The 13,109-nt window shown below is 45.7% G+C and overlaps 1 protein-coding gene across 2 annotated transcripts; it reads right to left on the reverse strand.

The window, feature by feature from the left end:
- Nucleotides 1–3,328: 3,328 nt before the first annotated feature.
- Myoz1 (myozenin 1) lies at nt 3,329–11,312 on the reverse strand. Of its 2 annotated transcripts, XM_050126978.1 has the most exons (6): nt 11,072–11,312; nt 9,587–9,677; nt 7,678–7,856; nt 5,135–5,387; nt 4,624–4,789; nt 3,329–3,813 (listed from the first exon to the last, which is right to left on the reverse strand). In XM_050126978.1, the coding sequence occupies exons 2-6, from the start codon at nt 9,657–9,659 to the stop codon at nt 3,582–3,584; spliced, it is 903 nt and encodes a 300-aa protein (XP_049982935.1). In that variant the 5' UTR covers nt 9,660–9,677; nt 11,072–11,312; the 3' UTR covers nt 3,329–3,581. The 2 variants fall into 2 exon arrangements, with proteins under 2 accessions (XP_049982935.1, XP_049982934.1); XM_050126977.1 differs by lacking the exon at nt 11,072–11,312 and having other exon boundaries at nt 9,587–10,198.
- Between the last annotated feature and the right edge of the window lie 1,797 nt (nt 11,313–13,109).

Genomic DNA, 13,109 nt, shown 5'->3' on the forward strand with positions numbered 1-13,109 from the left:
CTTTTTTTTTTAAAGATTTATTTATTTATTATGTACACAATATTCAGCCTCCATGTATGCCTGCAGGCCAGAAGAGGGCACCAGACCTCATTACAGATGGTTGTGAGCCACCATGTGGTTGCTGGGAATTGAACTCAGGACCTCTGGAAGAGCAGACAGTGCTCTTAACCTCTGAGCCATCTCTCCAGCCCTTAAAATATTTTCTTTTGTAATATTTTATTGTATTTCTTTATATAGAAGCACCACCAATTTGTAACATCTACAAGCAGTGAGGATGAAATTTTGTGGTAAATACTCCATTTCTTTGCTCCTGAGGGGATAGTTCTGAGGTATGTTTTATTGTAATATTTCTCAGAATATTCCAACATGTAGAGATCACCTGAAGAAAATAATAAGTTCTCAGCCCAAATTTTTATTTATTCTCTTTTTTGTTCTGCCTTTCAAGCCCCAATCCAGAAATTCACTTTGTTGTTTAGTCAGATCTTGAACTCAAGAATCCTTCTGCCTCAGCACTTAGTACTGCGATTATAGGCCTTAGCCTCAGCTTTCATCTACATTTCATTTTCTGTTTCTTTGTTTTTGTTGTTGTTGCTATTGTTTGAGACAGAGGCTTGCTATATAGCCCTCTTTGGCTGGCCTAGAATTTACTCTGTACCTGGGCCGGCCTCAAATTTCTCATGATCCTCCTGTTCCTCCCAAATGCTAGCATTACAGACCAAGGCAGCCACCATGCCCACTTCCTCAGATGCTCCTGCTAGTTAGGTGCATTCTTGGGATTCTCAGAGTAGCGTGGCTAGCTGAAATTACCAGTGAGATTCAGCCTCCACTACCCAAAACACCCATTATTGGCTTTCTCGTCATTCCCTTATGCTATTTGGATTTCATTTTCTAAATGAACTATTTCCATCTAGACCTTATATCAGGCATTTTAGGGAGGCATCCAAATTGTACAAACCGTCTTAGGAAAATGCACATACAGAGTTTTAAAAATGCTGGCGGGTCCCAGCGGCAGTAGGCAGGCAGGCCCACAGAGCAGCCAGTCCAGTCCCAGGAAGAGACGGCTGCCAGTCCCAAGCAGCTCACGGGGGGGGGGGGGGGGGGGAGGGGGGGGGGGGGGGCTAGCAGGCCAGTCCCAGTGCCCAGTCCCGAGCAGCTGGGGAGGGCCCAGCCATGAGGCGCTGGGCTGGTCCCAGCGGGCTGGCAGGTGTGAGCAGGCTGTGGGTAGAAGGGACATGGGCAGACACATCATACAGAATAGAATTGAATGTTTATTACTTAGAGGAAAGAGAGAGTGTGGAGGAAGAAGGAGAAGAAAAGAAGAGGAGAGAGACAGAGAAGGGCTCAAGACATGTGCACGCCAAGAGGGACAGAGAGAATCTAAGATGATGGGAGGAGGGCAGGGGTCACTGGGAGTGGGTGTAGCTTGTCTCTTAAAGAGACAAAAACCAAAACACAGAGTTTTGCTTAGATGGTTAAAGAACATAGACCTTCTCCAAAAGATGCTCCCCCACCCTCTCTCTTTTGGGATAGGATCTTAAGTAGCCCAGGCTGGTTTCTAAAGCAAAAAAGGATTTAGTCGCCAAAACAAATTAGAAAAGTGACTTAATTCCAACACTTGGGAGACAGAGGCACCGAATATTTCTGTGAGTTCAAAGCCAGCCTGGTCTACATAGTGAATTACAGGCCAGTGGGAGCTACATAAAGGAGTAAGCCTGAGATTTTAGGATGACCCTAAGTTTGAACTATTGTCACTCATTCCTATTGTACTTCATGGTTTCTTCAAACATGTGCTTTGAATACCACTAATCCCTAGATCCCTTAGGTTTTTCCTTGCTGTGCTCACACAGAACTAAGCAAACTATCACTATATCTGGTTTCTCCTACTTCTTTCTCAATTCTATATGGTCCCCTATTTAGTCCTTTTGGGATATATGTTTTTTATTTTTAGATTTATTTATGTGTATGATTGTTCTGGCTGCATGTGTGTATATGCACCAAACTGATGCCAGGTGCCTGCAGAGGGATGAAGAAGATATCAGATCCACTATACTGGAATTACAGATTGTTGTGAACCACAACATGGGTGCTTAAAACTAAACCCCAGTCATCTACAAGAACAAGTGCTCTTGACTTCTCCAGCCCTGTCTAAGCTTTTATATATATATTCCCAAACTTCTCCAACCCCATCTAAGCTTTTATATATGTATTCCCAAACTTCTCCAACCCTGTCTAAGTTTTTAAATATGTATTCCCAAACTCACTCTGGTATCTGGTAATTTTAGACTTATTTATTTTTATTTTATGTTTATTAGTGTTTTGATTGCATGCACGTATGCGTACTATATGCATGCCTGATGCCCTAAAAGGCCAGAAGAGGGTAACAGATTCCCTGGAAATTGGATTACAAATGGTTGTGAGTAGCACATTTCTAGCTCTGGTCCTTTAGAAGAGCGGTAAGAGCTTAAACTACTGAGCCATCTCTTCAACTCCTCTGGTAACTTTAAACATGATCTTATTTCGTGAAAATCAAAAGAACCTTCATGGGCTAGAGAGATGGCTTAGCGGTTAAGAGCATTGCCTGTTCTTCCAAAGGTCCTGAGTTCAATTCCCAGCAACCACATGGTGGCTCACAACCATCTGTAATGAGGTCTGGTGCCCTCTTCTGGCCTGCACACATATGCACAGACAGAATATTGTATACATAATAAATAAATAAATAAATAAATAAACAAATAAATAAACCTTCTTTTATTTTCCTTCTTTCTTTTTCTTTTTCCTTTTTTGTTTTCTTTTTAAGACAGGGTTTCTCTGTGTAATTTTGACTCTCTTGGAACTTACTCTATAGATCAGGCTGGCCTCAAACTCACTGAGATCTGCCTGCCTCTGCCTCTGCCTCCCAAGTGCTGGGATTAAAGGCGTGCGCCATCACTGCCCAGCTGAACCTTCACTTTCTTAACTCTCTGTTTTCCTTTCCTGGTGTTTCCTAACTTCTAACTGGCTACACAAAAAGATAACGAATACCAGTATTGCCAACATTTATTTCCTAATCAGTGTACAATAGCTTCTCAGCTCTATACACATGTGGGCCAGCCTGTGGTTTTACACTTGAGAGTTTATTTCATGTAATACTGAATGATGTGTCTTTGTTTATACCTGATGAATGTGGTTTTATGAATGTGGTTATGTAAGCAACCGAAGCTCACGTATGGTCTTAAGGTCTGAACAATGAATGTTTGATATTTAGCTCTAACTGGTCTTTGTTTATCATCAGTTTCAGTTTTCATTAGCCTTCAAATATCAGAGGAAGAATGAGTTCATTTCCTTGAAGTTTATTGACTGTTACCAGTGGCAGAGGAAATTTCATAAAAGAGCAGATCCCATATGGAACAACATGATGGAACTCAGCTGGCAAGGAGGGATGCTTTGGAGTGGAAACTTGAAGGGTGGAAAGGCAACAGCTCCCACCCTTCACCCTCCATTGCCACAATGACACTGGAGTAACAACTGGGAAATCCTGTCCAGCACCCCTCTCAAACTGGAACCTAAGAGGAGAAATGATGTGAATTTGAGGAGGAAACACTTCACAGCTCCTCTGTCTCTCCATCCAAGGGGATACCAATATCCACACTGTAGTCTACAGGCTCCCCAGAGCTCAGCCAGGGAATAGGGGTTCGATTGAAAGAAGGCCTGTTGGAGAGGTTCTGGTTGTAGAGGACCAGGGGTTCACTCAGCAGAGGCCCCAGGTCAAACTTGGGCATCTGGAAGGTCATGCGTTTGGAGGCCTTCTCATATCCACCATAGGGCATTGCTGTCCTGAGAGGGGGACATGTTACATAATTAAGAATCAGAATAAAAGAAACAGTACTTTTTCCATGAGCTATTACTCTGTTTTAAGGGACTGTAGCTAGAGATGGCTTCTCTGCTCCTGGTTCTTCTCAACACCCCATATCCCTGCTTTGCTTATCCCTCCAAAGTTAGTAACAGATGGAGTCTGGTGGACTGTGCGTGCTCTCACGGACAGTTGTGACACACACCGTCATTTTAGAAAAAGTGGCCCCAAATACTGGGGCCCAATAGTAGGAGACCATCTTAGATTATAATATTCTGCCCCTTCAGCTCCACCCTCACTGCAAAGGGACAGTGGGGGCCCGGCTGGGAGGAATTAACAACCAAATGCAAAGGAACTTTTGTAGCCCTCCCTCAGCCTGCTCTCACACAGATCATCTATCCATGGTCTACAACACCCAGTTCTAAAACAGTAACTTGGAAAGGGGCATAGAAAAATAGAAGTACCCTGTAGGAAGAGCAATGAGATCGTCACCTTGAATGGTGTGGGAGCCAGAAGAAGCCTCCAACCACAAAATGTGCTAACCCCATTTTACCTTCAGAGAAACCAAAGCTCAAAAAAGCAGTGCCAAAACTGCTGACCAGTGAACTAACACAGATCTTGCTTCCCAACAAATCTTTCCTCTACCACATTGCTACAAGAGGCAAAAGAGCAGAGATCTTCCATGAAGATCCCATATCCCTGTAGTCTTCTGAAACATTTAGCTATCTATCATCCCATACCAAGTAAAACACAGCAAATACCACACAGTGGAATATGTCTTCCCAATACCCTACCTGTTGAAGGACTTATATTTGGGGAGTTCAGCTTTGGCCCCATATGCCAGTAGGTCAATGCCAAGTTCCACTTTTTGCTGAGGGTCAACCCCCATGGCCCGATCCCATGGGGAAATATAAGTCTTGAACACAGTGATATGTTTTCCTTCTCCACCTGCCTGGTCACCTGGAAGCCATGAGAGAGAACATAAATCAAATAATAGCCGCTATTATTAGCAAGTAATGAAGGCTAACCCCGTATCCCACCACTAGGGAAGTTGCTGAGGCTAGAAGCCAGAGGTATAACATCCTGGGAATTGTATGTGATTTATAACATAATGGTAGTCTGGGGTGAAATCTGTGACTAAATCGGAGAAGGCAGGAAAAAAAGCCTTAAAGATAAGGCTGTGGGTGGAACAGACACATTGATGTATCCTGGATACCTTCCGGGTCCAAGATGTCTTATTCTCCCTCTTCCCATACCCCAAATAGGTCCCATTCCTAGAGCCCAGATATTTGTGAGAATGCTTGCCTGTTCCTGGCTCTCCAATCCCTACTGTGCCAGGAGCTCCTCCTCTGCCAGCCTGGACCCCAGGACCACCTGCACCTCCAGCTCCAAAGCCAGAGCCCTGATGATGGTGGTAGTCAGAGCCATATTGTCCAGCAGAGCCACTGCCCCCAGCCTGGCCTCCTCCACTGCTGCCCTTGCCATAGGAGACCCCCTGGCCCTGGCCCGCTGTCTCCAGCTGTCCTCCCACCGTGGGAAGGAACTTCTGGAAGTGATCCTGGAAGGAAAACACAAAGTAGGAGGAAGGTAAGCAATGGGTATGTGAAATACAGAGACAGTGGTACTCAGACAGGTAGGGGTGACTGGAGTCAATGACCGGCCAGAAGATCTCAAATTGAGAGAAATCTTCTCTAATAACTGCATAGAAGATCGTCAGCCTGAGGGAATTACTTTCCTCTAGAGGTTTTATTCCCTAATTATACCCCAGGGGAAGGCAGCTCATCTTCCACTCCCCCTTCCTATCCTGACAAGGCAAAGCAAACAAAGACATAACCTCAACAAGAAACTGCAAGGATGAGTTTCTAGGGAGAAGCCAATTTTAATTTGAAAAAAAGCAAAAAGATCTCTGTCCCTTCCCCTCTCAGTGTGCCCCGCAGTGAGAACTGTCTTTCCCTACTCCTCCCTCCCTATCCAGAGCTTTCTCACAGTGAAACTGTAGCAGGTGAAACAGGGGAGGGTGGCCAAAAGGGCAACACGAGTTTTGGTTCCAAAGCCTAAAAATAACCCCACAAACTCCTTGAGGAGGCCTACCTTCCCAAGTAGTCCCATGCTCCACCCTGTTGTAACCAGACCCAGCCGAGAGGAGGGTCTGCTAAAGTTAGATATGGCCCACTCAGCACTTTGACTTTAATTCTGCATAAGGGCTAATGACAGACACTCCTGCCTTGGCCACATCCCTGCATCGTCTATTTCCACCGTCCCCCAGCCACCCAGAGAAGGTGGAGGAGGAAGGAGAAAATGGAACCAATTGCCTCCTCCTAGGCTGTAACGTCCTGTGCCTGGCCTTTCTCCCATCCCTTCTTCTCTTTCTTTGGAGAAGCCTGACTAGAAGATGTGTGGTCTTAATGAAAGAGGGTTTAGTCCTCTCTCTGGCATCCTTAAAGAGGAGACTGAACTTTAAAAAAAAAGATTTATTCAACATAAAGATAGCTATAAAAACTCATTAAGCTCGTCTCACATTGCCAGGTTTAACAAATTGCAGACTACAAACTTTCATTTCATTTTTTTTTTTTCAAAACAGGGTTTCTCTGTAGCTTTGGAGCCTGTCCTAGAACTAGCTCTGTAAACAAGGCTGGCCTCAAATTCACAGAGATCCACCTGCCTCTGCCTCCTGAGTGCTGGGCAGATTACCATTTAAATTTTATGTTCGGGTATAGAACAATATTTTTAGTATAAATACACCTTATGTGTTTAATGGAACATGTATACATTAAGAAAGTATGTGTTGTGTTTTTAAATTTAAAATATAATTTTAATCTCAGCACTCAGGAGACAGAGGCAGGCAGAGCTCTGTGAGTCTGAGGCCAGCCTGGTCTACATAATTCCAGGCTGGCCAGACTTACATGGTAAGCGTCTATCTAAAAAAAAAAAACCTAATAATAAACCAGTTTATTTTATTATTCAAATCTTGTATTGTTTTTATGTCCAAAGTCTTACATGTTAACCACAGAGAAACCCTGTCTCGAAAAACCAAAAAAAAAAAAAGTCTTACATGTTACAGGTAACATATTTACAGAAACTTTTCTCATACTCATTAGTAATCCTCCTCCCTAAGTCTCCTCAGTGACCCAGCTCGTTGTATAAACCTGGAGGTCAAATTTAACTAGGTACTCTCTTTGGATTTTTGTTGGCTTGCTGTTTGCTTTGGGGACACTGGAAATGAAACCTAGGGTCCCATGCATTCTAAGCACCTGCTTTGCCACTCAGCTATACAGTCAGCCCTGAGATTCTGTAGTTTTTAATTCTTGTTTTATTTTTATGTCCCCAATATTACAAAGAACAGACTTTACTAAAAAAAAATATTTATTGTATCTTAACTTCAAAATAACTTCAAACCAGGTATCCTATATTTTATCTGGCAATGCTATTTTAATACTTATCCCCTGGGCTGGAGAGATGGCTCAGTGGTTAAGAGCATTGCCTGCTCTTCCAAAGGTCCTGAGTTCAATTCCCAGCAACCACATGGTGGCTCACAACCATCTGTAATGAGGCCCGCAGGAAGAATACTGTATACATAATAAACAAACAAATAAATACTTAAAAAACAAAAAAAAACTTAAAAAAAATACTTATCCCCACTGGGGAGGACTTTTCTTCCTCTGGGTGCAGTACTCCTCAGCATGCTCTGACTCTAAGATGGGCACTAAGCTTCAGAAATGGACTGTAACACCCACTAGAGCTGTTGGGAATGTATTATGTGTTGGTGGACTTTGGGGAGCCTGGGGCCTGCTGAGCAGCTGTCAGGAAAGGCACTGGGCTGTGAGAGAGTGGCTCATGTCCACACTCACCATAGAGCTGTCGGAGAAAACATCGGGGTTATTCTCATAGATAAATTTCTCCACCCGCATCTGCCGCAGCTTGAACATCTTGGAGCCTCGGTTGGTAAGTAGTGACAACTCCTCCAACATCACATCCCTTGGGACACTGATCTTCTTGCCCAGGTTCAGGCCCGAGCTTTCCCGTCCGCCTTGTTCAGAAGGTGAAGAAGAGGGGAATTAGTGGCGGTGGTGGCGCACGCCTTTAATCCCAGCACTCGGGAGGCAGAGGCAGGCGGATCTCTGGGAGTTTAAGGATAGCCTGATCTACAAGAGCTAGTTCCAGGACAGGCTCCAAAGTCACAGAGAAACCCTGTCTCGAAATAAATAAATAAATAAATAAATAAATAAATAAAAAGAGAAACAGGGGGCTGGAGAGATGGCTCAGAGGTTAAGAGCATTGCCTGCTCTTCCAAAGGTCCTGAGTTCAATTCCCAGCATCCACATGGTGGCTCACAACCATCTGTAATGGGATCTGGTGCCCTCTTCTGGCTTGCAGGCATACACACAGACAGAATATTGTATACATAATACATAAATAAAATATTTTTTTAAAAAAAAAGAAAGAGAAAGAGGGAATTAAGGCTATCTGGACTCAGTAGAACCCCACCCCACAACTAAGTGCATAATCAAAGAGATCATTTAGGGACAAGATGCTGTTATCTGACCAAGGTCTATCTAGATTACAAGAAGTTTTTGTTTGTCTTATTTGTGTATATTTTAATTTTTTAAAAGAGTTATTTATGCTTTATGTGTATGAGTATTTTTTTTCTGCATGTGTGTTATGTGTACCGCATGTGGCCTGGTGCCCACAGAGGTCAGAAGAAGGCTCAGATCCCCTGGAACTAGAGTTACTGATAGTAGGGAGCCACAGTATAGGTACTGGGAACTGAACTTGGGTCCTCTTCTTCAGTCCCATGTGGGATGTGTGTGTGTGTGTGTGTGTGTGTGTGTGTGTGTGTGTGTGCATGTGTGGAGAGAGAGGGAGAGAGAGAGAAGTGCGTGTATGTGCCTGTGGGGGGGCGGGGAGAGGGGAGGGAGGGAGAGTTTGAGACAGGGTTTCACTATGTAACCTTGACAGGCCTGAAATTCACTATTAGACCAGGCTTGCCTTGAACTCACAAATTAGTTTGCCTCTGCCTCCTGAGTGCTAGGATTAAAGGCGTGCACCACCATAAACGGACCAGAGAACTTTTGATTTCCTGGTTTGGAGTTAGGGAGAATATAAGGGAACAAGGGTTCGGAATATTAGGGTAGAGAGGTAAACAGGGCCAGAGGGGCATGGGCTTGGAATGAAAGAGAACAAGTATAAGGGACTATCATGGACTCTGCCAGTGGGGAAATTATAGCATGGGGAGAGGAAGCTGATAGGCCAACACCATGTGCAGCTGCCCATCTCTAAATACAGATCCTTGTGTTCTTCCTTCCTTTGCGATTCAGTGAACTCTGGCTCCAGAGGTATCAGACCTTCACGTTTGGTAACTCATGTACATCCCTGGGGAGTATGCCTGTGCAGTTTCCTATTTTAAATGCTTACACAAGTTCTCTAGCACTTAGAAAGAAAGGAAGAAGTTAACCATTTGGTGCGGCCTAGCTTGTGTCCTCACATACACCTCACTGAGCATGGTCCTGTGGTCCTGGGCCTGGCTGAGCTGTGTAGCAGGGTATTGTTTCGGAGCAGTCAGTGGAAAGAGTTCTTCCTGCCTCTTTCTCTTTGCCCTTCTTACTTCCCTCATCACTTCTATCTCCCACACCCCCACACGGCTGGAATTCCTCTTATACTTTCACTCGGACTTATAACCAGTCTTATGTAATTTCTGGGACTCCTGAGTCAGGGGTGCACTTAAAAGTCCTGCATTAGGGAGCTACAAGCATGCCCTACCTCCAGTGAGTTCCATGATCAGCTTGCTGGATTTCCTCCTCTTGTTCGGGGCCGGGGTTCCCGAGAGAGGCATGGTGGAGATGGATTTGACCTGGAAGGAGTGGGAAGCAGGCTTGAAGGGGAAGGGGAGTGTGGAGAGCATGCTCACTACAGCCAAGCAGTGCTTCTCTCTTTCTGTTTTTCCCTTCCTTCTCTCCTTCTCTCCTTCCTTCCTTCCTTCCTTCCTTCCTTCCTTCCTTCCTTCCTTCCTTCCTTCTTTCCTTCCTTTCTTTCTTCCTTGAGATAGGGTTTCTCTGTGTAGCCCTGGCTGTCCTATGTCCTGGAACTTGCTCTGTAGACTAGGCTGGCCTCAAACTCAGATATCTGCCTACCTCTGCCCCCCAAATTGGCATGTGCCACCACTTCCAGGCTTAGTACTCTTTAACTTGGGGTTATGGGCAAAATGTCTTGGGACTGTGTGTGTGTGTGTGTGTGCTTCTCCAGTGCTGAGGATTGAACTCAAGGCTTTACGCATGCCACACAGGTTCTCCATCACTGGGCTATGCTGTCCACTCTCAGGTTTTCACAGAAACGTGTTTTCCCCCAAAAAGTAAAACTCCACTGCCTTGGGGCTTGTTTTCTTTGGAATCAAAGCAGGAGGTAGAACTGCGCCCCTTTCCCTCCCTGTTATCAACCTCTTGTGCCCATTTTCTATAGATCCTGTGTGGGGAGCAGGAGCAGAGCTGGGGCTGAGAGCTGTGTAAAAGACAGCAACCCTGGCAGAGCAGTGCAGCCAAGTTTCCTGGGCCTGGCATAAATTTAAGGTCCTTATATATTCAGATATTAGCCTACAGCTATGGCTCCAGACTCTGCTCTCCTCCTCAGCTTCCCTCAAAGCCCAAGGGGATGAAGAAATGTTCTGCTGGTGTTGAGGAGATTCAGCCAAAACATTCTCCATAGGAAGGAGAGGTTGTTGTTCTTCCAGGAGGCCAACTGGAACGTGGCCTGAGAGGTCATGGGTGTGTTCCTTGCTCCTTCAGGCACTCCTATCCCAAGCTGCAGACCTCGGGTGGAGAGTGAACTGAGGGCACTTGAGTACTGACAAAATGTCAGTTCAGCAATAACAAACATAGCAGTAGAGAATTGTGGAGGACAGAAACATAATGATAAGATCTGGCTGTGGAGGGGACAAGCTAGGGACTTCATTCTCTTCTTAACAAGCATGCAGTTTTCTGTGGAGTTCTGTTTTCATAAGCGCAACTACACTCTAGAGGGGTCTCAGGCTACTCCTTCCCATCTCTCAGGTACCTCCCCGCCCATCTAGATTCCTCCCAACTCCTTAGGTCCCTTTCTTTCCAACTCTGTGGCTCCAACTGGACAGCTGGGAGCTGAGCAGAGATGAGGAGCGAGGCCACTCCTCTGGGATGGAGCACCACAATTGCAGACAAGGAGGTCAGAAGAGTGGGCTCCAGCCCCTTCATGCCATACATAGAGCTACAGACTTACCAGCCGCTCAGTTGGTGGTCAGCTTGCCCTGGGGTCCAGCAGCTTGGGAGGCCTTGAGCTGCTGTGAGCGACTGGAGAACCTGAGCTGGGCAAGCGTAGGGGCAGCACCGGCAGTGGGGGAGGGATGGTGGTTATTAATAGAGACATGAGCACAAGCAGCTCAAATGGCACAGGGGGTACTGAGACCCTGGAACCAAGTTCCTGCCCTCCTTGCCTGATGTTCAGGAAAGGGGAAGGCCTACAAGAATCTCCCACCAGGTTGTCTGAGCCAAAGATCAGTCTGCTGAGGATTGTGCCTCCTCTGCACCTTGAGCCTTAGATCCAAAGATGCATTTCAGGAGGCAATTTAAGGCAGAGGCAGAGAGGAGGAGGACAGTAAGTGGCGGGTAAGATTAAGAGTAGATAAAGGAAACAAAATAAAACCAGAAAAGGTGATTTGTGGGCCACTCGGGGCCATGGCAGGCCAGGGCCCAAAGAACCCATGGGTGTATTTGGGGCCGGAGGGATTAAAGCTCTAAGTTTGAAAACAGGATGGAAATTTTTACAGTGGAGTTGCTTTTAGACTTCTTGAATAGGTGAGTTTTTCTCTGAGGGTTAGATTTGGCAGGATGAGGAACCAATTTAGTCAAACCCAGAGCCGATGATGTGGTGAAGGCCTGTCAGCCCCACTCCTTTTCTTTCTGGCGTCTTAGCACAGGGCTTCTCAACCTGTGGGTCGCAACCCTTCCGTAGGACCCACACATCAGATCTGAATACCAGGTATTTACATTAGGATTCATAGCAGTAGCAAAACTATAGTTATGAAGTAGCGACGAAAACGGCTTCATGGTTGGGCGTCACCACGGCATGAGGGATAGTCTTAACGGGTGGCAGTGTCGAGAAGGTTGAGAAGCACCGCCGCAGGAGCTGCAGGAATACCCTGGATACTTCCTCATCTTCTGCTCATGGTCTGAAGCCAGCTGCTTTTGTACCTCTTGCCTTAATAGCTACCCTGAGGAAATGGCTTTTTTTTTTTTTTGGTGTGGAGGGTTAACTTAGTAAACATATATTGGTGGTACATGACTTTAACCCCACTACTCAGTACTTCCTACGTTTAAAGACAGCCAAGGCTGCACAGGAAAATCTTGTCCCTCACCCTCCCAAAAGTTGATTTTTTACATGTGTTTTATTGTGCGTCATTCACATTCACCCTCCCCCCCCAACCCCACGACCATCCCTTGTTCCCACGCCTCCCTAGTAGGAAGTGGTTTTCTGAAACTTTGAGAATGCACGGGTCCCTCTGTCAGCTTCCGCCCCCATCCTTCCTGACCACACCCTTCTGCCATCCTATTCTTGTTATGCTGATTGTCCTCCCCACACGCCACAGCAGGTGGCCATTGCCCAGCTCTTTCATCTTTGGTCCATTTCCTCCCAACCCAGGGAAACAGAAAAAAATAAATAAATAGTGAAAGGTAACTTTGTTATTACTACTACATTCTTGTCGAAACAAAACTCAAAGCCTGGTCGCCTATGACCAAATACCTGAAACAAAATATATGAAGACATGGTATTAGCCTGTGGTGTATCAACCCTTCCTTTGGAATTCCCAGCTGCTGAACTTGGGAGCAACTGGTTACTGCCACAAACATGCCCCCTTCTGGTAAACTAAGTAATGACACTACTTCCCTTCTCGCATTCCAATCAGTCCCTAGATTCTCTGCGGTAGTCTCCAATCACACTCTCTGGTCTGTTCCATACCACCCACACCTGTCATTGCGTTCCCTTTCCGTGATTCCCAGAGAACATTTAACATAACTACGTCCCCCAGGGATCCAGGAAATGCGATGGCAAAGGGCTCCAAGAGCCTTTCCGGTTGCTCTCAGTTGTGCAAGCTGAACTACACCTTAAAAGAATGAGCTTCGGAAGAAGAGGGAGAGAGGCTCAAGGAGAGAGTGTGGGGATGGGAAGGCAGGAGGAGAGACGAGATCGGCACAGTGGGCTAGAGAAGACCACAAAGCCATCAGAATGGGGCGTAAAACCAGAAGAGATGACAGCAACA

This window comes from Alexandromys fortis, unplaced genomic scaffold (genome assembly GCF_014885135.2).
Source record: "Alexandromys fortis isolate MF-2015 unplaced genomic scaffold, M_Fortis_MF-2015_v1.1 scaffold_233, whole genome shotgun sequence".
NCBI classification, from domain to species: Eukaryota; Metazoa; Chordata; class Mammalia; order Rodentia; family Cricetidae; genus Alexandromys; species Alexandromys fortis.